General features: G+C 40.4%; 1 protein-coding gene across 4 annotated transcripts in view; it reads left to right on the forward strand.

The window, feature by feature from the left end:
* phip (pleckstrin homology domain interacting protein) overlaps positions 1-24107 on the forward strand; it is a 309793-nt gene that overhangs the window by 216924 nt on the left and 68762 nt on the right. For all 4 annotated transcript variants that reach the window (XR_010972495.1, XR_010972494.1, XM_068026790.1 and 1 more), the window contains exons 21-27: positions 2242-2385; positions 4667-4746; positions 8625-8859; positions 8972-9091; positions 17732-17839; positions 21653-21777; positions 23008-23090. Coding sequence is in view for 2 of the 4 variants with exons in the window: in XM_068026790.1 (XP_067882891.1) it covers positions 2242-2385; positions 4667-4746; positions 8625-8859; positions 8972-9091; positions 17732-17839; positions 21653-21777; positions 23008-23090 (895 nt within the window). In the remaining 2 variants the exon portion in view is untranslated. The remainder of the gene's footprint in view (positions 1-2241; positions 2386-4666; positions 4747-8624; positions 8860-8971; positions 9092-17731; positions 17840-21652; positions 21778-23007; positions 23091-24107) is intronic.

The following is a 24107-nucleotide window of genomic DNA, read 5'->3' on the forward strand; positions in this document are numbered from 1 at the left end:
TATAAACAGTATTCAAATTTTAGAGACAATCCTATTTGGTTCATGGCAATAATTATGTCCCTCTTTTTACAACTGCAAAATATTCAAAAGGTTAATCTTGGAACAAACATTATCAAAATATCTTATTTTATTTTGCTTTCTTTGTTGCTTTCTGAGGTGCCCTCAATTTACTGTTTAACTTCCTATTTATGAAGAGAAAATAAATCAACCCTTTGGGGATAATCACAATTTTTGTATCTAATGTGTAAAAATTGAACGGACTTACAATTAGTTTAAATCTGTTCAGGGAGCACTGCAAATAAGGTTTTTAAGGTTCAGCCTACTTCAGTAACATTTGCATTGTTCAGTGTTGGAGCTTTGCAGAGACTCTTTCCATGTATTTTATGATCTAAGGCAGATATCTGTGTGTGTGTGTTTGTGAAACTGAAAAAGGTAGTTTGTATCAAAAGGGCTAACAATAAAGTAGCTACTTAATTGAGGGCAATTAGAGTGCAGCAGAAATTAAGAGGTCAAACACCTTTCCAGCACTCTGCTAATTTCGCACTTGAACTGGCCACGAGGAGGTGAAAAAAGCAGGCTGGATGAATCATCATCTATTATTCTTTCCTTCGCACAGTAAAGCAGTTTCTCAGCTGTGTACATTCCTAATTACGCAGTTGAACTTACAGCTGCAGACTTTTGCTCAAGCTTTGGCATTGTCTGCTGAAGTCATCTGTTTACTTGTTAATGCTTCTATGATTAACCATAATTTTTCAGGTGATATGTTATAAAAAAAAAAGAAAAAATACCAATAGTGACATCTTTAATATTAGTAGAAAAATTCTGGAAAAGTATGCAATTGACAGTTAATCCTGTCAAAAAGGAAAGTGACTGCTATCAGAATTTCTGAATGTTTGTATCTGTGCACACATCGTATAACTAATGAAGATTTAAAGCTGTGGGATGAACAGAAATCATGTACTGAATTTCATAATAAGAAATGCCATTCTCTTAACAGCACTGTAATTATATCCATTTATGAATTAATCAGTATCTTAGATGATGCAATGCCGTAGTCACGTTGAATGGGGCAAACTGTTTACATCATTGGTACAAGATGCAAAGCAATGATTGATTTGTGAATTCCAGAAACTTGGACAAGGAGAGGTGCCCCTATCCCACCAATGCAATGCAGATTGCCAAACAGTTTACAATCCTATAAACTTGAGCAGAGTCGACAGAAGAAGTCTGGGTGAATGCATTATGGCACTAATGCTAAAATGTGTTGTTCCATGGATTTTCACTCATTTGGATATGCAAGCTCGCTGAATCATGAAATATTTTTCAACAATGTCAAAAATTGTAAAAGCAGTTTTTGTGAAACTTTTAACTCCACATCAGCAACATCTTGCATTTATATCATTCTCTTCAAAGAGCCCCAACCCTGTCAGTCTTTTCTGAATTGGTGTACCCTCCCAATTCTGGCATCATTCTTGGAAATCTCTTTTGTATTTTCTCCAATGCTTCTAAATCTTTTTTGTAATATGGAGACTAGAACTGTGTACAATACTCCTGGCATGGGCCAACCAAAGTTCTATACAGGTTTCTTATAGGATGTTTTTATGATTTTGCTGGAAATGGTTACTATGGAAAATTTGAAAATAAAACAATTCATGATTCTACTACACATACCAACCAGAGAAATGACTAATACTCTAGTAACTAAATGAAATGAGCCTAATCAGTTTTTGAATTAATAGTTTCAGAAATCTTTTCAAATTGTAACTTTGAAAACATTAACATAGAAACAGCTCCACAGTAAAATTCTGAACTTAATTATAAATGTAATAAACACAGCGCCTTGTAGATGAGTGATGGAGCACTTACAAAGCTCTTAACCATTCCTGAATTTCCCTGTTTGTCCCAGATCCCAAAATGTTGTATATATGCACCAATTAAAGCCTAAGCTACCTTTTAAAAATATGGGCCCCATTTTTGCAAGCCACCAAATGGAGCTACAATGGGGAATACTAGCAATTCTAATTTTGTTCCAAAGTCCAGTTGAAGGTAGAAATGTGTTATGTTAAATTGCAGCAATCCATCACACTGCTTATACTGTACAATAATCTAAAGTTTAAATGCTGTAAGCTTGGCGATGCAACTAAGTAGAAAATTGCAGTGAGATTTTTTTTGAGTAATTTAATTTTTAAAAATTAAATTTAATTCTGTCTTGATCGGCTTATGCCACTGTGTGCTTCCTAGGTGCATTCCTATGAACGCTTGCAAGAAAGTGGAGAAGGGAGAAAACAGAGCCGCCAGAGTATACACAATTACTGCACACGATCTGCAATGGATGACGGCAGCAGAAGTTCACAACAGAATGTAGATTACAACAGTTCTTCAGAGGTGAGTTTCATGGTCGGCGCAACATCGAGGGCCGAAGGGCCTGTACTGCGCTGTAATGTTCTAATTCTAATGGGAAAGCAGTAGCTTTAATATAATCAATCTATTTCTCTTTGTGTCATGCTAGACCCCCACCTGCCAAGACTGAGGCATATTCATTTTGTCATAGGAACATTGATTTTAAACTGTTGCTGGAGTGAGGGAATGACTTGTTAAACAGATCAGCCGTGACTGGAAAAAGCATTTGCATACTAACAGACAATACTTGGAGGGACAAAGGGGCTATTCCCTGCTCCAATTTAACCCACTATGGACTTTGAGCACCAAGTATTGTGCATAAGAAGAGACATTCCAGGGTCGGCTAAGACAAGAGAATCCACAAACAGATGTGGTCAGACCAGCTAGTCACCTGACCTGACTAACCTGCTTGGCAACCTGGGTTTTTTCTGAATTATGCAAAGAGTTTGAAACTCAGAAAAGATGGTTTGCTCCTGGAGTGAGAAGACCTCTCCTGTCTGCCATCTCTTTCTCACAAGCCTCTGGACCCAATGAGGACACATGAACTTCAAGAGAGAAAAGTCTCCTACATCGAACTTAAGAAGAATCTTGGGCCCCAACGAAAAGCAAGATCTACCTACAATCAAGGACTTTACAGTGAGTTCGAAGAACAGTAACCAAAACCATCTTCAGATATTGCTTCAAACTTTTCCACTTTATTTCTTCAGCTGTTTTCTGACTCTATCTGCATGTGTGTATCATGTATGCATGGGCACGTCGTGTATCCGTAGGCGTTAACCGAATTAGAGTTTAAGTTTAATAAAGTTCAACCTTTTTTCTTTAAACCTAAGAAAACTTGTTTGGCTAATTTCTTTGCCTTATAATTGGAAGTTAGTGAACAAGGATTCACGAAGGGGGAGCTAAAAAAGCAGTGTATTTAAAATTAAACACTGTTATAGTAAGACCAGGTGAGGGCTGAGTGGGAACCCTAGACTCCTTTCTTACCTGGTCATAACATTCGTAATACAGTCACTGCAACTGAAATATTGACAAATATATACAAATATAAATGTAATATAGTGTGTATGTGTGTGTATATATATAAAAAATTAAAATGCTCTTGTGAATTTCCCAAAGGACTTTATATAATAAAATGTACTGACTGTTGCTGTGTTGGTAAACTGTTGGTTATGTTGTGAAAAAGTGTTCAGTTAAACCAGTTTCCTTTTTTTGTGATTATAGCGATGACTGAGTTTAGATTTTGAGACTTTAATGCAAAAAACTCTTCAAATCAGAACTTAGTAGATTTGAAGCTTAAACAGTTTTATGTCATCAGATACTGGGTTTGCATGCTGGGGACCATATCACTTATGTGTAATAATGCAGTAACTTAATTTCAGCCAGACATCTCAGCGACTGCTTTTCATTGGGCCTGCTTTCCTTTCCTAAAAAAGTATTTTGGAAATACTAAAGTAAAAACTGTTACGTGTTAAGTCCATTGTGCGAGCACAACTGTGGCGCGTTTAGCATCGGGATGGCCCGAGCCCAAATCTGCGTGTGATAAGGTCACTGCTAAAATTCGTTGGGACAGCTTTTTAGCTTATCTTTCCATAATCACTTTGTTCCAATGGGCGAGCTGCCTCTGGAGATATGTTAGGCGCTTGCACCTCTCTCAATTGATATTAATGAGACCAGGTTCAGTGGAACACAGCAGCAGTTGCCTTCTGAAAAATCCAATGGGAGGGAATAGGAGGAGGGTCTTTACAGAGTAAAATTGAATTGCATTGATTTATTAGATAAAGAATTGTGGCTTTTGCATAGTATTGAATTATAAATAAAAAGGTTATAAGCTGTAGCAGGGGTTCCCAGCCTCTGTTTTTAAGTGTATTATTTTGGCTCCCTCCCGCATCCTAGAACTGCGATGTGTTCTACTGTGTGTGAGAGGACTGAGAAGACACAAAGATGAGAGGAAAGTGCCTCCTCTTGCTGTTATAACTCGGAAGTTTTTGAAAAAAACATTTATTTTTTGACAGTATCTTGTGCTGTGGACATTCACAACAGTCCCACTGCACAAAAGTTTCTGAACATTTAATCAGTGTGACCGCCTATGACTTCAGATGCCAGTACTTTTAAAATTTCATTGTTAATAAATTGCATAGCTTAATCTGATGCATCTATTTTTTCTTAAAATGCATGTTGTTACTGGGGGTACCGTCAGTGCATATTGTCTAGAATACCTATATTTATATCAATAAATATCTTCAGCGAGTTCGATTTAAATCTTCAGGAGGTTGAAGTCCGTGCTGTCAATGGTGTGACCTCAGAAGAAGATGGGGATGCCTGGCACAATGATAGCAGCAGCTCCAGGCAAGTGATGTTCTAAGTTATTTTCTGTCTGATTTTCTTTTTTGAAGTTTTGAACAATATTCAATTATTAATGTATTGCTGCTGCTGTTTTCCACCTGTGATGTGGAGTGTTTCAGAATCTAAGAAGTTTCATACCAAATTCTAAAGAATTTGCATAATCTGAGGGTTGAACAAATTTATGGTTGCATATTAAAAGTAGGAAAGCCTACAAGGAGGGGTGGGTAGGTAGTCGTTAGTGTGTTCTGAGAAGAGGCAGATCAGTTTCAAGCCATAGCAAGACCTTACTAAGTGGCTCCTACAGGCCTGATCGAAGCCGCTGTTTTAAAATCAGTGTACTTTTGGATAAGGTAAATATAAATGAATCTAAATCTAGCATATTCTTTTAGAGAACTTTTTGCTAGCCTTGTGAGAATGTGATTAATCCTGAACTTTATTTAAAAAAGAGAAAGCTTTGTTTACATTCTGGCTGTTCCATACATAAGCACAGCCTTTTTTATAACCCAGAGTTGGACAAGTGTCCTGTTACAAAACAGTTGGTATATATTGGAATTATTAGACAACCATCCTGAAACCAAATTGTCCAGTTCTAAACTGATCAGCTGCTCAACCTAATTTGCCTGGGAATATATCTGATATTTCCCAGCTGATATTCAGTCAGCCCTGAGCCGATACAGATTTTGGTCCTTGTGCTTTTTACTCTGCCCATTTCACAATTTTTCATGTTGGTGTTCTCCCCTTGATGTGCTCAGATTGCACACGAATAGCTTGATTGGCTGGAAGCTGTGTTGTTGCAGATTATGGTTAGCTGCAGAATAAGGGCCTCAGTTAATTGCCTACAGATTGCAGAGACTCTGATTGGTTATAACAGTTATATTGTAAATTGTGACCAACAAGCATCAATTGATAAGAGTGAACTATGTTGTAGATACTGCTTTCCTAGAAAGTATGGGCAAACATAATGTCGCGATTTTGCCGGGGCACTGCGAACATTTCCAGTTTCAGGTATGAATGACATGGCAAACCCCATAGCATTAAAATATGTAAATTCCTACTTACCATGCAGCCCGAGTGGGGTTAGAGCACCTCGGATTGGTCGGGGGTGGTGATGGAAAAGGGTAAAGGATAAATGTACCGAGCTTTGTGTGGTGGCGGGGGGGGGGGGGGAGGCGGGGAAGGTCAAATGTTCAATATAGAATTCCGGGGGGGGGTGGGGGGGTGAGGGGGAAAGCAGGAATGTTGTGATATTCGTTTTTTGGGGGGATGGGAGAATGCATGGAAAGGTCATCTCATTCATTTTTCCAAAGCTTTACATTCACGGCCCTTTAAATTTTAAATGTACATTGAGGGCTGTAAGCCCTTTAAAAATGGCGCCTGCGCATTGGCACTGGATGCCGTTGCCAGCGACGGCTTACCCACCCCCTCCACATCATCGCGGGGGACGGGCGCTGTGGCCATGCAAATAAGCCACCGCATTTGAAATCGCGGCAGCTCCGTGAGGTGGTCCCTATGCGCCCGGACCTCATTTTTTCACGCCAAGTCTTAAAATGCAGCCCTTTGTGTTATTTAATCCAAGTTACATTTATTGAATGAACATGGCACAAAGCATTAAAACACACAAGCATGAAAACAGCATCAAGCAACACATACAACCTTTAAACTGAGGAATCGGTGTCTAAGCAGCAGAGTGATCAACTCCCACATGGCACTTGACTCTCCTGGTGGGACATCCTCTTCTAGGTGGAGCTTCATTGGATGTCATCGACTGTAGTGCAGAGTCTGCCACTATGCGGCATTTTTATACAGTTCTTGCTGTTTGGGGCATGAATAAATGTTGGAGAATAGTTCTATTTTATCAATCATCCTTCTGTTGCTAGACCTCACAGTTGTCCATTTACATTTAGCCTCTCTGTGATGTTAAAACCAGGTGAAATTATCTCACTTGTTTTTATGGAAGATTGGAATGTGTGGGTTCCCTTTAGCTTGGTGCAAACCCCATAAAGGCCTTGTGTGCTCCAGTGTGCCCTATCTTTGTTAACTGCATCGGCAGTCTTTGACGATTCTGTATGGTTTGTCAGTTCTGTGGAATTTGTCACCATTCTTCCTTATCAGATCCTTTATGAGGCCTGGTAGAAACTTGTCAAAATTTCCCTGCTACATTGTATGGGTCTTTTTTGCCCATTTTACTCTACATTATATTTTTGACCTCAGTGTCTCTTAGACCACTCTCATAGGTGAACTTGCACTTAGAAAATCACTGTATGATCAGACAGAGTCAACTTGGTTTTATGAAAGGGAAATCATGTTTGACAAATTTATTAGAGTTTATGAGGATGTAACTAGTAGGGTAGATAAAGTGGAACGAGTAGATGTAGTATACTTGAATTTCCAAAAGGCATTCAATAAAGTGCCACACTTAAGGTTAAAATGCAGGATAAGGGCTCATGGAGCTCAGGGTAATATATTTGCATAGATGGAAGATTGGTTAACGGACAGGGAGCAGAGAGTCGGGTTAAACGGGGCATTTTCATGTTGACAGGCTGTACCTAGCGGAGTGCCACAAAGATCATTTTACAATCTGTATGAATAACTTGGATGACAAAACTGAGAGTAATGCAATCAAGTTTTCTGATGATACAAAGCTAGGTGGGAATGTAAGCTGTGAGAAAGACACAAAGAGGCTGCATAGAAATATAGACAGGTTAAGTGAGTGGGCAACACGTTGGCAGATGGAGTATAATGTAGGGTTATTCACTTTGATAAGAATAGAAAAGCAGAATATTTTTAAGAGGTGAAAAACTTTTAAATGTTGATAATCAGCGAGAGTTGGGTGTGCTTATACAAGGAACACAGAAAGTTAGCATGCAGGTACAGTAAGCAATTAGGAAGGCAAATGGCATATTGGTGTTTAATGCAAGGGGATTGGAGTACAAGAATAAGGAAGTCATGCTGCAATTGTACAGGGCTTTGGTGAGACCACACCTGACACACGGGGCTGGATTTTTTGCTGGAGGCAAGGGGAACCCCGCTTCTGCCTTTTCGTGCTCCCCTGGGAGTGATCCTCTGGTCTTTTGGGGTCAAAGTTTAAGGAGGCGTGATCCCCGTTCCTTTAAAGACTTTATTGGGACGGGATCCCGCCTCCAAGAGCTCCTGGCCAGTCACCACCCCGGCAGCTCGGCAGTGCCACCGGGAGTGGTGGCCACTGCCACTGCTACAGAGGCCTCAGACCCAGGCCCAGCACTGGAAACCTGGAGAAAGGGTAGATGAGGCAGGGGCCGGGGCCAGTCTGGAAGGCCCCAGTGAGGAGTCTGGGGTGGGGTGGGGAGTGGTCGTTCAGTCTGGGGAAAGGGGGTCTGGTGGGTAGGGGTACATGTTCCCTCGCGTCAAAGGTCCCACCCCCCCTGCCCCACCAGTAAGATCCCAATGGCAGTGGGAGGAGCCCCTTATATGGCCTGTGGGTAGGATGGTCAACATTGGCCTGTCCCGCCCCCGGGAGAATTGGAATCGGGAATCTCAGCATCGGGTTCTGTGGTGGGCATGAGAACAAAATCCGGCTCTATTTGTCTAAAATAATCTGCTAATAAATACCCCAATCTAAACTACTCCAGTATTAGAAAATTTAGGCTGTTATGTGTCGCCAAGCTTGTTTTCTTTTAAGAAGCAAAATACACAACTAGAGGAAGCTGAATAGATTATTAGGAGTGTATTCTGGAGGAGATGTCCAATATGTAGCTTGTGCAATAAAAGCAGAAAATGATGGAAACACTTAAAGCAGTGTCAGGCAACATGTTTGAAGACAGAAACAGAGTTAGCATTTCAGGTCGATGGCGTTTTCATAAGAGGTGCAGTTTGTGCAACTTATTGTAGTTCTCTGTTTCCAGTGATTATTCAAGTGACTATTCTGACTGGACAGCGGATGCCGGCATTAACCTCCAGCCACCAAAGAAATCTTCACGGCAGCAAGCAAAGAAAGCTGTTAGCAGTTCAGAAGATGAAGGCGAAAAAGAGAAAGGGAAAGAAAAAGAGATCAAGAAGGAAAGGAAGAAACATAAAGAAGACAAAGATGGTTCAGCGACTCCAAAGATAAGAAGGAAACCGAGGGAGAAAAGAATAAAGGTGATGGCTTACTTCTTTAAAGATTTGTGATTACAGATGTGCTACAGAGACCATTTGTAAATGGTTGCACTATAGAGAAGTTGAATTGATAGAAAATGTTGTGATTTTACAGAGACCACCAGCTGGAGTCCTAACAAAGCAGGGAGAGACTCTGGAAGAATGGCTGCCACCAGTGTGGATTACAGACACTATGCCCAGACGCTGCCCTTTTGTACCACAAATGGGTGATGAGGTAATATAATATTAAATTTTTACTATTGTGATGGCTGCCTACTCTTCAGCATAGGATACGTCTGGTCAGGTTGGTTTGGTTTAGCTCACTGCCATAAAGATGGAAAATCCCTTATTTCTTTTATTACTCTTCTTCATCTTCATATTTTGTAATGTTAACTTGTTGTGCAATGTTCTGAGAAATTTAGTGTATTGCTAGTTGGTCACACTCTAAAAGCAAATGTAATAATGTTGTAATATCTGAAAGTATGTACCTTTTATTTTTTTCCCCTTTCTCACTCTCCTCCTGTAATCGCCCAATGCCCTAGGACCCTGTTATAACGCGGTCCATGGCGTCCATATCTTGAGACCGCATTATAGGTGAGACCATGTTATTTCATAGCTGGTACCGAGTGCACAGACTTGATCCCGCCAGTGCCAGCGCCAATGTTGCATGCAAATCCCCACAGTTTCCAGGCTTCGTACTCCAAAATAAACAAATAAAGCAGGTACTGTGTAAAATCAACCAAATAATTAAATGGCTGTTTTTTCTTTATTTTTAAAGTGCATGGCTGTATTTGTAGTTGGGGGAGGCTTGTGGCCGCATTTGCAGAACGAAAATTTTGGGATCCAAGACGGACCATGTTATACTGAGTTCCGCGCTATAGTGGGGTCCCAGTGCACTAAGCACTTCTGGTCACAGGAATGGGAGGGAGACCTACTCCTGGACTCTCACCAGTGATGGTTGATGGGAGGTGAAGAACATGTTCATGCCAAAATAAATGTACTGTTCACATGGATCTAGCAAGAAATTGTTATTGTCAGATTGAAGAATTCTACTCCATGTTCAAATGCTATGAAATGGGACATACGAACATACAAATTAGGAGCAGGAGTAGGCCACTCGGCCCCTCGAGCCTGCCCCATCATTCAATAAGATCAGTTTGATCTGATTGTAACCTTGACTGCACATTCCCGCCACCCCCGATAATCTTTCACCCCCTTGCTTATCTAGAATCTATCTACCTCTGCCTTAAAAATATTTAAAGACTGCTTCCACTACCTTTTGAGGAAGAGAGTTCCAAAGACTCTCAACCCTCTGAGAGAAAAAAATTCTCTTCATCTTTTTCTTAAATGGGTGACCCCTTATTTTTAAATAGTGACCGCCCCAGTTCTAGATTCTCCCACAAGGGCAAACATCCTTTCCACATCCACCTTGTCAAGACCCCTCAGGATCTTATATCTTTCAATCAAGTGGCCTCTTACTCTACTAAACTCCAATAGATGCAAGCCTAGCCTGTCCACCCTTTCCTCATAAGACAACCCGCCCATTCCAGGTATTAGTCCAGTAAACCTTTTCTGAACTCCTTCCAATACATTTACATCCTTCCTTAAATAAGGAGACCAATACTGTACAAAGTACTCTAGATGTGGTCTCACCAATGCCCTGTATAACTGAAGCATAATCTCCCTACTTTTGTATTCAATTCCCTTTGCAATAAACAATAACATTCTGTTAGCTTTCCTACTTATTTGCTGTATCCGATACTAACCTTTTGCGGTTCATGCACTAGGACACCCAGATCCCTCTGCATCTCAGAGCTCTGCAGTCTCTCACTATTTAGATAATATGCTTTTTTATTCTTCCAGCCAAAGTGGACAATTTCACATTTTCCCACATTATACTCCATTTGCCAGATTTTTGCCCACTCACTTAAACTATCTTTATCCTTTTGTAGCCTCCATATGTCCTCTTCACAAGTTACTTTCCTACCTATCTTTGTACTGATCCCTGTGGCATATCACTCATTACATCTTGCCAACCAGAAATTGACCCATTTATGTTTCCTGTTAGCTAGCCAATCTTCTATCCATGCCAATATGTCACCCCCTACACCATGAGCTTTTATTTTCTGCAATAATCGTTGATGTGGCACCTTATCAAATGCCTTCTGGAAATCTAAGTACAGTACATCCACCAGTTCCCCTTTATCCACAGAACATGTTACTTCTTCAAAAAACTCCAATAAATTGGTTAAACATGATTTCCCTTTCACAAAACCATGTTGACTCTGATTATCTTGAATTTTTCTAAGTGCCCTGCTGTAACGTCTTTATTATTATTAGCTTCTTTCCCTAAGACAGATGTTAAGCTAACTGGCCTGTAGTTTCCTGCTTTCTGTCTCTCTCCCTTTGTGAATGAAGGAGTTATATTGGCTATTTTCCAATCTAATGGAACCTTCACCGAATCTAGGGAATTTTGGAAAATTAAAACTAACGCATCAACTATCTCTCTAGCCACTTTTAAGATCCTAGGATGAAGTCCATCAGCACCCGAGGAATTGTCAGCCCGCAGCTCCAACAGTTTGCTCAGTACCACTTGCCTGGTGATTGTAATTTTCTTGAGTTCCTCCCTCCCTTCCATTTCCTAATTTAGAGCTATTTCTGGGATGTTTCTTGTATCCTGTATAGTGAAGACCAATGCAAAATACCTGTTCAATTCATCTGCCATCTCCTTATCTTCTGTTATCAATTCCCCAGACTCACTTTCTATAGGACCAACGCTCAATTTGTTAACTTTTTTTTAAAATATCTGTTTAAACTCTTGCTATCTGATTTTGTATTTCTAGTTAGCTTTCTCGCGTACTCTAATTTTTCCCTCATCAATCTTTTAGTCATTCTTTGCTGTTTTTTTCTGTTCTGTCCAATCTTCTGACCTGCCACCCATCTTTGTGAATTATATGCTTTTTCTTTAAGGTTAAAATTATCTTTAACTTTTTTAGTTAACCACGGATGATGGGAACTTTTGGAATTTTTCTTTCTCGTTGGAATATATCTATTCTGTGTTTTCTGAAATATCCCCTTAAATGTTTGCCACTGCATCTCTATTGACCTATCCCTTAACCTAATTTTTAAAATTTTATTTCGAGATACAGCACTGAAACAGGCCCTTCGGCCCACCGAGTCTGTGCCGACCAACAACCACCCATTTTATACTAATCCTACATTAACCCCATATTTCCTACCACATCCCCACCATTCTCCTACCACCTACCTACACTAGGGGCAATTTATAATGGCCAAGTTACCTATCAACCTGCAAGTCTTTGGCTGTGGGAGGAAACCGGAGCACCTGGCAGAAACCCACGGGGTCACGGAGAACTTGCAAACTCCGCACAGGAAGTACCCAGAACTGAACCCAGGTCGCTGGAGCTGTGAAGCTGCGGTGCTAACCACTGTGCCGCCAGTTCACTTTTGCTAGCTCTGCTTTCATGCCCTCACAATTGCCCTTATTTAAGCTTAAAATACTAGTCTTGGACCCATTCTTCTCTCCCTCAAACTGAATGTAAAATTCAACCATATTATGATCGCTGCTACCTAGGTGTACCTTCACTATGAGGTCATCAAATAATCCTGTCTCGTTGCACAATACCAGGTCTAGTATAGACTGCTCTCTGGTTGGCTGCAGAACGTGCTTTTGTAAGAAACTAACCTGAAAACATTCTATGAACTCATCTAGGCTACCTTTGCCCATCTGATTTTTCCTGTCTATATATAGGTTAAAATCCCCCATGATTGTTGCCATACCTTTCTGACAAGCTCCCATTATTTCTTCCTTTATACTCTGTCCTACAGTGTGGTTACTGCTAGGTGGCTTTTACACCACTCCCATGAGTGACTTCTTGCCTTTGTCATTTCTCAGCTCTACCCAAACCGCTTCTACATCCTGGTTTCTTGAACTTGGGTCATCCCTCTCTAATGTGCTAATACCATCATTAATTAACAGAGCCATCCCTCCACCTTTTCCTAGCTTCCTGTCTTTCCTAAATGTCATGTACCCTTCAATATTCAGATTCCAATCTCTGTCATCCTGCAGCCATGTCTCTGTAATGGCTATCCGATCGTACTTACTTATTTCTATTTGCGCTAATAGTTCATCTGTTTTGTTTCAAATGCTACGTGCATTCAGATATGGAGCCTTTAGTTTTGTCCTTTTACTATTTTTGTACTATAAAGTTGGTGGGGGTGTGAGGGTGGTGGTGGTAGTGATAATACTGACAGGTTAATGTAGAAGTATAGAAAAATAATTCATTGCCCAGTATCTTGAGCACCAGAATTCACTTTTATTTTAAATGCTATCGAGTATATTTTTGTAACCATCAAATGGTTGAGTTCCTCAGCTTAGCATAATAAAGGGACAGGGCCCATTTTCCTGGTTCTCTGTCCATTTACATTGTCCCGGAAGATCTGGTCCTTCTTTGGAAGGAAGGGCTGGGACTGGAGGGCAGAATATTGGAACAGTGCCTGTGTCTGCACTAAGTGGAAGCCCAGTATTGACATGCTACTAAGTTGCGAGTGGAATGTTCCTGGTCCTGTCATTTCAATTTCCTGTTCCTCCAGCAGTACTCATGTGCAGGGATGCCCTATGAAGCTGGTACTGGGGACTCAGATTAAAGGGTCTGGGGAGAGGGTGCAAAAAGGCAGTCAGCTGAAGGGGAGTCCCACATAGTAAGTCTACTTTAAAAAAAAACTTGTCCAGCAGGTCTTTTGTTCTCGGGGACTTTTAACTGGTGCATTCCAGAAGGCTTAATGGAACTCCATTGATTCCTGGGTTGAGAGGCTGTCCTATGAGGAGAGATTGAGTAGAATGGGCCTATATTCTGTGGAGATAAGAAGAATGAGTGGTAATCTCATTGAAATGTATGAAATTCTTAGAGGGCTTGACAGGGTAGATGCTGAGAGGCTGTTTTCCCTGGTTGGAGGGTCTATAACAAGGGATCGTAGTAGAAGGATAAGGCTATTTAAGACGAGATTTTTTTTCACTCAGACCTTTGTGAATCTTTGGAATTCTATACCCCGGAGGGATGTGGATGTTTAGTCAATGCTTATATTCAAAACTGGGATCGATAGTTTTTGGGGCAGTAAGGGAGTCAAGGGATATGGGGATAGAGCAGGAAAGTTGATGTAGAGGTTCAGCATGATCTTTTTGAATAACAGAACAAAATTGAGAGACTGTATGGCCAATTCCTGCTCCAGTTCTTGTGTTCTTATGTTATTGCACCTATAGGCCTCTGAGGCCTGCAGCCATGCTTCTGTTTCCTGCCCTCTTTCTAGCTTGGAAACCAGCCCTGGAGGGCAAGCCTGTGCCACAGGTGCTCCTCAATTATATTAATTACATGGGACAAGCAATTTAGGTTCCCTGGGCTTCCATGAGCACAGGTGTGCTGCAGCTGGCCAGCACTGGAGCAGACAGTGCCAGGAAAATTGTTTATCTATGTCAGAAAGATGTTCCAAGTGTTTTCACTGTCAGCTATTGGAGAGAGCTGTGCACATATGTACTTACTCTTATATTGAGGGGCATTGTAATTGCCGCTTTGGACTTCAAAAATATTGGTGTTTCATGTCAAAATTGTATTGCAAATATACAATGCATTCTAATTGCAGAGGTTTAAATATATAATGCAGTGCTTGTTCCAATTAGATTTCGGAGTGAAACATTCATTTTTCACTGTGGATATGCATTGGGATTTCAGGGATAATTCTGGAAATGAGTAAGACCCTTTTAAAGGGTTGGAAACAACAATGCCAAAGGAGTTATGTCAGAATGGGGGAAAACTAATGAGTGGGATGCCTCAAGACTCACCACCAAGGCCTCTAATTTACATAAATGAGCTGGAATCAAAACTAATGCAAAATGGCAAAATTCAAAGATGTTACCAAACTAGGAGAAGCAGAAGAATTGGAAGAGGCAGTTCAGAAATTACAGTTGGATAAGATATGCAAGTTAGCACCACAATGGCAGATGATATTTAATGCAGTAGCTATAAATACGAAAGCAAAAATAGTTGCCAGTTACTTTGAGTAGTTAAAGATGAAGCTTAGAGACCTAGGAGTTGGTAACCAGAGGAAACACATTTAAGACACTTAGCTCAGGTTGTAATAATCAAGGACAATATGGAAGGTTAAGAATGGGGTCAAAAATTATAATTGACTGGGAAGAGGATGTGTACCCCCGAGCATATGCCACTTTAAACACTGGATATAACCATTCTAGTCCGAATTTAATGCTGAGCTAAATTATCACTATTCCACCATAACATTGCAAAAATAGTCATCTTTCTATTTTTCTGTTGCCAACCCACTAAATTTGCCTTGAATCCATCCAAATTCCTTCTTAAGGTGTGATGACCAGAACTGGACGCAATACTCTAATTGTGGCCTAACCAGAGCTTGATAAAGGTACAACATAACTTCCTGGCTTTTGTACTCCACACCTCTATTTATGAAGCCCAAGATCCCATATGCTTTGTTAACTGCTCTCTCAATATGTCCTGCCACCTTCAAAGATCGATGCGCATACATCCCCAGGTCCCTCTGTCTCTGTACATTCTTTAGAATTGTGCCATTAAGTTTAGATTGCCATTTCCTATCCCTTTTGCCAAAATGCATCACCTCACATTTCTCTGTATTAAATTCCATCTGCCACTTGTCTGCTCATTCTTCTAGCCTTTCTATGTCCTGTTGCAGTCAGTTGATATGATGCTCACAGTCTGCCACACCTTCCAAGTTCAGTATCATTGGCAAATTTTGAAATTTTACTCTATTCCGATATCCAAATAATTTATTATATCAAAAAAAGCAGTGGTCTTAGCAATGAACCTTGGAGGACACCACTGTCTACCATCCTCCAGTTTGAAAAACAACCATTTACAATGACGGGCTGTTTTCTGTCCTTAAGCCATTTTTTTTATCCAAGCTGACACTGACCCTCCTAGGGGTAGGTGTTTAATCACTTGGACCTGAGCCGGATGCCCTGTCCAAGAGAGGATGTGCTGTTTCATTGTCTTTCGCTGCATGTTCTATTGCTCACCAACTCTCAGTTCAAACAAATTGTTACTCCTCTTCACCCCCTTCCACTTGTTCCCACATGCTCCCTCTCCCTTCAACCATGGAAGTATTTTAAGTTAATCAAGTGGAGATCTGACATTAAAAAGCTAATTAGCCGTATTTGTTGAGCACAGGTCCTTGGGTAATACCAGAAGTGAGTGGGAGATGGAGGGAACCTTATTGATACATAGAGCTAGGATACTGGCTTCGAATTTGAATTCAGGCCAGACTAATGGAATTAAAGTATTCTCTCTCTACTGGCTTCTACTTGAAATTAGGTTAGCCATATCTCTAAACCTACTGAATGGAGAGTTGTAAATTGGACACCTTGGAGAGTTAAGGGCTAATAATCAAACTTCCTTGTATCTTGGATTCCAATACGAACAAGATAGCTTCAGGGTGCCACTAGAAGAAGGCATGGCATGTCTTCTGCTTTTGATATCTGAGTATTATCTGCAGGAAATATTTGTGCAAGGAAATAAGTGACTGGGAAAACATCAAGTATGATTAACTAAAGTATAACTTTGGTGGGTAGTGTAATAAACATTGGCAGAGGAATCCATTAACTATAGTATATGAAAGATAAGCAGTTAGTAAACGTACATCACAAAGGATTCAAGAACAGTTGAGTCAAGAAGCCTTATTTGAGAGAAGTACCTTTGAAGTAAACAACCAGGACTGTTTACATGAATAGACTGTTTTCAATGGTTTCTGGAATGGAGGCATCATGAGGTCTTATCTGTGACATGTACCTTTGATGTAGGAAAGATAAGTTATCTAGGGAACTATATATATAATAAGCATGGCTTTCAGCAGTTCTTCATGGGGCTCGAAAGATAGAAGCAGAAACTGAAAGTCTGTCTCTGTGTACAGCATAGATTGATCAACCTGCTGTATAGGAATAAAGTCTGTTACATGTACTCCTTCAAGTGTGCCGTGCTTACTTGAAACATGTCATTGTGAACCAGAGAAGGAAGGAAGGAGGTTGACTAACAGTTAATAGTCCATACTACACAGACTGTTCTGAATTGGATACTAAATTAGCAGTATCAATCAGAGAGGCCATAAGGTTGATTGGGTGTGGAGAAAGTGATTCATGGGTTGATCTTTTGATGTTGCTGTGCATTGCTTGGATAGAATCAAAAGCTTTATTGTGAAATTTTTTTTATGCTGTACTCGATTTGGGATTGCTTAATATTGCTACTGCATGCCTTAACTAAGAAACTGTTCGATTCCACAGCCTAATAACTGTCATCTCGACGAACACAAAAGTTTACCCCCACCCAAAAAAAATTAAACTATGCCAGGTCCCTCCTGTACTAACCTCCTTGTTACATTTATTCCAAGGCTCAAACTCTTATTTCTTTCAGATAATTGTGTGAATTATGCATGAGTGACTGCCTCTGATTGATTAATTATATGTATGAAAGCATTTTTTTCCAGGGAAATTTTTTTCTGGTGTGTGTGAAAAAATTATTTTGTGCATTGTCATTGTTTCCGTGCATCTGAGCTAAAGATAACATTAATTTCAGTAAATGTAGATATTAACGCAGAAATAAATTCATATAATAATTATGCTTGTTATATTGTCTATTTCACCTGAAAAATTGAGGCATTCTCATTGGCCACAGTTGAGTTATTATTCATTGGCCCAAGAATTTTTCATTACTGTCTGCAGTAAATCATTGTTTTGTAACATAATGTGATCATTTATACATGTGCACTGTTTTGGGAATAGCAAGCTTGCTACAATTTTTTTATGTTTGAATTCTAGGTTTACTATTTTCGACAGGGTCACGAAGCCTATGTTGAAATGGCGAAGAAGCTAAAACTTTTTCGCATAAATGCTAAAAAGCAGGCATGGCACAAGATGGATTTACGGGTAAAGTATCTTTGGAGACACATTGGCAGTTTGTCTAAGATAATTTGCATTGTCATGTTTTTATGGTCAACATGTAACATTTAGCAGAACAGTAGTTCAGTTCTTTTTAGAATCCTGGAGAGAGAGATTCTTTTGGTGTAATTAGGTGTTGGGATTCACTGTCCTAGCTGAACCTGCATGGTGACAGGCTACTCCAGCACCGCTGCCAATACTGTGCTTTACCTCTTGCTGTTGAGTCTGCGGGAATAGCTCATGGATGACTATCTCCAATTCCATCCCCACTCCTCCTGTCCCCAACCCACATAAAGTTTGGAGGTACCTGGCCTCCCCATAACGGCAAAGGGCACCTTCAGTATACAAATGTTTTATTTTGTTGCATCTCCGACCCATTCCTCTCTGCCAGCTGTTTTTCTCATGTGAGGAATGTAAAGGACAAATCAAGGAACGCCATAAAGCTGAGGGAAACCCACATCCCATTGTTTTTATTAATATTCGTGAGACATTGAACCCAATGGTTCATGTGACAATGAGGTAGATGGAAGCTACTATTAATATTAGTATAAGCAATATTAACTGGGATGGTTTTAGTGTAAAAGGAATTGAGGGAGCAGAATTCTTGAGGTGCATTCAAGAGAACTTTTTTGGCCAGTATGTAGCAAGTCCAACAAGAGAGGGTGCAGTTTTAGACTTAGTTTTAGTAAATGAAGATGGGCAGGTGAAAGGAGTGGCAGTGGGAGAGCATTTTGGTGGTAGTGATCATAATTCAGTCAGTTTTAACATAATTATGGAAAAGGACAAGGATAGAACAGGAGTTAGAGTTCTCAATCGGGTCAAGGCCAATTCTACTAAGCTGAGGAGCGATTTAGCGAAAGTGGACTGGAAACAGCTACTTGAAGGTAAATCAGTGTCAGAGCAGTGGGAGGCATTCAAGGGGTTCAGAGTAAACATGTTCCCACAAAGAAAAAGGGTGAGACAGCCAAATCTAGAGCCCATGGATGTCAATGAGCTTACAGGGTAAGATAAGGCAGAAAAGGAAAGCTTAGGCCTGACACAGAGAACTTAATACTACAGAAAGATGAGAGCAGTATAGAAAGTGGAGGGTGAAATCAAAAAGGAAATTAGGAAAGCAAAGAGAGGGCATGAAAGAATATTGGCAAGCAGAATCGAGGTGAAACCAAAGATGTTTTATCAATACATTAAGAGTAAGAGGATAACTAAGGAAAGAGTAGGGCACATAAAAGACCAAAAGGTAACCTATATGTAGGGGCAGAAAATGTTGGTATTGTTCTTAATGAATATTTTGTGTCTGTCTTCACAAAAGAGGGTGGGGTGGGGGGCAATGCAGATATTGTAGTTAAGGAAAAGGGGTGTGAAGTATTGGATATGATCAACATAGGAAGAGAGGATATTTTAATGGGATTAGTATCCTTGAAAGTTGATAAATCACCAGGGTCGGTTGAAATCTACGCCAGGCTGTTAAAAGAAGCAAGAGAGGAAATAGCGGAAGGTCTGACCATCATTTTCCAGTCCTCACTGGATACAGGTGTGGTGCTGGAGGATTGGAGGACTGCTAATGTTGTACCTCTGTTTAAAAAGGGAGCAAGGGATAGATCGAATAATGACAGGCATGTCTAACCTCAGTTGTGGGCAAATTATTGGAATCTATTCTGAGAGACAGGATAAACTGTCACTTTGAAAGGCACAGATTAATCAAGGATAGTCAACATGGATTTGTTAAGGGAAGATCTTGTCTGACCAACTTGATCACATTTTTTGAAGAAGTAACAAGGAAGATAGATGAGGGTAGTGTAGTTGATGTGGTCTACATGGATTTTAGCAAGGCTTTTGACAAGGTCCCACAAGGCAGACTGGTTAAAAAACATAAAATCCCATGGGATCCAGGGATTGCAGCAAGGTGGATACAAAATTGGCTCAGTGGCAGCAAACAAAGAGTAATTGTTGACTGGTGTTTTTGCGACTGGACGGCTGTTTCCAGTGGTGTTCCGCAGGGCTCAGCACTGGGTTCCTGCTTTTTGTGGTATATATTAACAATTTGGATGTAAATGTAGGGGCATGATCAAGAAATTTGCAGACGACAGAAAGATTGGCCGTGTGGTAGATAGCGAGGAGGATAGCTGTAGGCTGCAGGAAGATATTAATGGTCTGGGCAGAAAAGTGGCAAATGGAATTCAATCCAGAGAAGTGTGATGTGATGCATTTGGGGAGGTCAAACAAGGCAAAGGAATACACGATTAATGGGAAAATACTGAGAGGTGTAGAGGAAGTAAGTGTCCAAGTAAACCTTGGAGTAAATGTCCACAGATCCCTGAAGGTAGCAGGACAGGTCAATAAGGTGGTTAAGAAGGCATATGGAATCTTTTCCTTTATTACCCAAGGTATAGAATGCAAGAGAAGGGGGTTATGCTGGAACTGTATAACTCATTGGTTGGGCCACAACTTGAGTACTGTGTGCTGTTCTGGTCACCTCATTACAGAAAGGATGTAATTGCACTAGAGAGGGTACAGAGGAGATTTACGAAGATGGTGCCAGGACTGGGAAAATGCAGCTATGAGGAAAGATTGGATAGGCTGGGTTGTTCTCCTTGGAAGAGAGAAGGCTGAGGGAGATCTGATTGAAATGTACAAAATTTTGAGGGGCCTGGATAGAGTGGAGGTGAAGGGCCTATTTACCTTAGCAGAGAGATCAGTGGCTACAGGGCATAGATTTAAAGTGATTAGTAGAAAGATTATAGGGGAGATGAGGAAAAGTTTTTTCACCCAGAGGGTGGTGCTGGTCTGGAACTCTCTACCTAAAAGGGTAGTTGAGGCAGAAACCTTCAACTCATTCAAACGGAGTCTGGATATGCACCTCGAGTGCTGTAATCTGCAGGGCCGCGCACCAAGTGCTAGAAGGTGGGATTAGAATAGGTGGAACGTTTTTCAGCCGGCACAGACACCATGGGCCAAGTGGCCTCTTTCTGTGCTGTAAACCTTCTATGATAATATATGGCAGAATCTTGGATTTTATCCAGGATGTGTAAGTGTATGTGGGAGATAACTGAACTAACTTCTCTCTTTTTAAATGGAAGTGGGTGAATATCCATTGTCGTCTGTCATATTCATTGTCTTCATCAATTATATTCTTTGATAACATGATAAGTGATGGCTTGGGATTGTCTGTTTTGGGTATTTCTGAAAGAATTGTAATGCTTATTTTTGCAGATTATGTGCTGTTGGTGGACTTAGCTGCGGATCTAAGGTCAAATTTAGCAGACCCACCCTACTTCCTCCCCACCCCTTCCCCCTCCCACCACTGGCAGGGCTTTATTCACAGCAAATGCTGGGAGGGGGAGGGAGGGTGGGGAAGGAGGAGAGTTGAGGACAGAGTGTGCATGTAATATCGAGCAAACAGAGGCTCTACCTTTTTGGATTTCTCATTGGGCTTGGTTTGGAGACTCCTAAACCTGGTAATGGGCCTTTGTCTGTTCCAGAGGCCAAGCTGACTAAAAGAAAATCACTCTGTTATTAGGATTTTCTTTTTATTTGAAAGCTCAGTAAAAATATAACCCCACAGAAATCTGCCACTGCATTGCTCTTTAAATGTTTAAATGGAAAGTACTAAAAGGCTTATTTTTCTGTAACAGATGGAGGAAAGTTTTTATTAAAATTGCTTCCCCAGTGCTATCAGTGTAAACCTACTATTGCAATGGTCAAATTATCTATAATGTATCTAAAATTATCTGTACTCATCCATGATGTAGACACAGCCACAGTCAAAGGTACAACATCAAATATATTTTGCACTTCTATCAGGATCAAGAGCTGGTGAAAATAGTTGGGATCAAATATGAAGTGGGACCTCCATCTCTGTGCTGTCTCAAACTGGCTTTCATCGACCCAGACACAGGCAAACTGACAGGAGGCTCATTTTCTATGAAGTAAGAACTGTTTGTTTTCATAGAAAGTAGTAATTAGACCTCAATAAATGGAATCGCTCCCTTGCTTGTGGGCGAGAGTGGGATTTCACTGGCAGCAGGCCGCTGCTGGGGACCCATGGGAATGGTCCCTGACATGAGGTAAGTAGTGAGTGTGGGGGGTGGTCTGGAGGCAAACAGTGTCAGGGGAGGTAGAGAGAAACCTGGGGCAGGGAAACCCAAGATGTCCTTGTGGTGCCCAGAGAGCACCTGGCCTGCAAGGAAACAAAAAAAAACAAAATGTTTTACTGACTTTTCTGGGCTTCTTCTGACCCAGATCCTGCTTACCATCAACATTCACTGGCAGCTCCAGAGCTGTGCCTGACTGCCGCGATCAGCAGTTAACATTGTGTCGGGGTCCAAATTGCATAATAGGTGCACAACATTTATATTAATGAAGTCCTTGCTTGCATTCAGCAGGTGCCTCTAACACTGCCAAAAGCCCAATAGATAAAATGGCGATGAACAGAAGTGTGTCAGGAAGGCAGTGCATAATACCTGACTACCATTTTCAACCACCTACTTGCCCCATTCCAGTTGGGTAAGCAGACTTAAGATCAGACCGTCTGAATTTAGTGTCAATTGGACAAATTTTCTGAATGTTGTCAGGTTCCATCTTGACGATGAGAGGCAACTGACCAGATGTAAATTTTAAATATTAAAACATGATCTCTGCTTCTAACAATTAATTTAAAAGAAATTTTGAATCATTTTCACATTTTAATAAATGGACCACAAAGTGGGGCAGAGCTTGACTTAGTGAAGTCAACGGAAATAGAAATTGGGAGAGATGTGAAATGGTCTGCCAACTCGTTAACACTCATTTTACACTATTGCACAAAGCCAAGATTTACCTCCGCATGCCTCAGCGGTGTACCAAGTTCACTGCACTCATGGTGAAGTCAATGATTATTCAGTTATGATTAACCTATGATTACATTATTTTTACTTCTGCATTCTCTATATAATTTTTAAATGCCTCATCATACGTAGGTATTAGACAAAATGTTTTTAAAAATCTACGATAACCTGCTATCAATTCTTTATGTTGTTACATATTATTGGCCTTATTCATCTCTATTTCTGCCATTTCAACCTGACGTTTTTTTTAACAAGGCTTGAAAGTTCTCGGTATTGTCTGTAAAGGATATAGATTGATTTTTTTTTTAATGTATTCGTTTTTATCTTGACTAGGTACCATGATATGCCAGATGTGATTGATTTTCTAGTGCTGCGACAGCAGTTTGATGAGACAAAATCTCGACGATGGAAGATTGGTACGTAGAGGTGAATCAAATGGATATCCTTTGTTTTGAGTGTTCTAGTTGGCACTGGCCATAAATTCCAAGGCTCATTACTACTACAGTAGCAGGAATGCTATGAGTGTCACCTCTGGTTAATAGATACTGCTTGTAGCTATCTTGCAGAATTGTGATTGCCTCTTGTGATATTGAAGGAAGAAATGTTATAACCAAAATGTATGCACTATATAGCAATTAAAAGAAAAGATTAAATAGTAGCCAGTGATTTAAACATGAACTTGGCATGTGATAATGCACCATGAACACTCTCTCCTTGTCTGTGCACAACTGGTCTGACCGTGCCCCATAAAATGAAAGCTGCTCAATTGTAAATTTTGGTAGTTTCTCAAGGTGGGTGTTTCAGTGAGCTGCCTGGGCTGCATTACCGAGCAAAAACAATTTTGAAGTTCTCCTGGTTGCCTGTTCTACACTGTGCACTTTCCACACAAGGAGTATGGGCACTGGAGAAGGGGGCATTAATGCCAAGGGGCACAAAACAGAAGTGCCTAAATTTTGTTTCCAGTTGCTCCAGCCAGATTTGGGGTGGGTGCTTTAGTTAAATAGCTCTCATGCCTGAATTTATCAAATGTACAGTTTGTGATTTGGATTCCAGCTCTTTGTGCTTGTTGGCTACACTGGAGTGCACCAAGCAACTTGGATACTCAGTAAACTTCTCACCTTGATGCTCAATTTTGCAGCGCTGCATACCATCATCGTGTCCCCTGGTAAAAGTGACTTTGAAAATTCAAGTCCGTTGTACTTATTCCAAAGTTCCCAATGAATATGTGTTAGGAATGTGATGCATGGTGTGTTTGCATTATATATTTTATTGTGAATTATATGATACAATATTGTCGTTATAAAAAAGTGTATTCTTTAATTCACTGTGCACAATACAATTGGATATTCACCATCCCTACATTTAATGTTATTTAATAAAATGTTTGCACTAGGGCTCCCAAAGTTTGACATAAAGTTGCTTTTGAAATTTAA

This window comes from Heterodontus francisci, chromosome 3 (genome assembly GCF_036365525.1).
Source record: "Heterodontus francisci isolate sHetFra1 chromosome 3, sHetFra1.hap1, whole genome shotgun sequence".
NCBI classification, from domain to species: Eukaryota; Metazoa; Chordata; class Chondrichthyes; order Heterodontiformes; family Heterodontidae; genus Heterodontus; species Heterodontus francisci.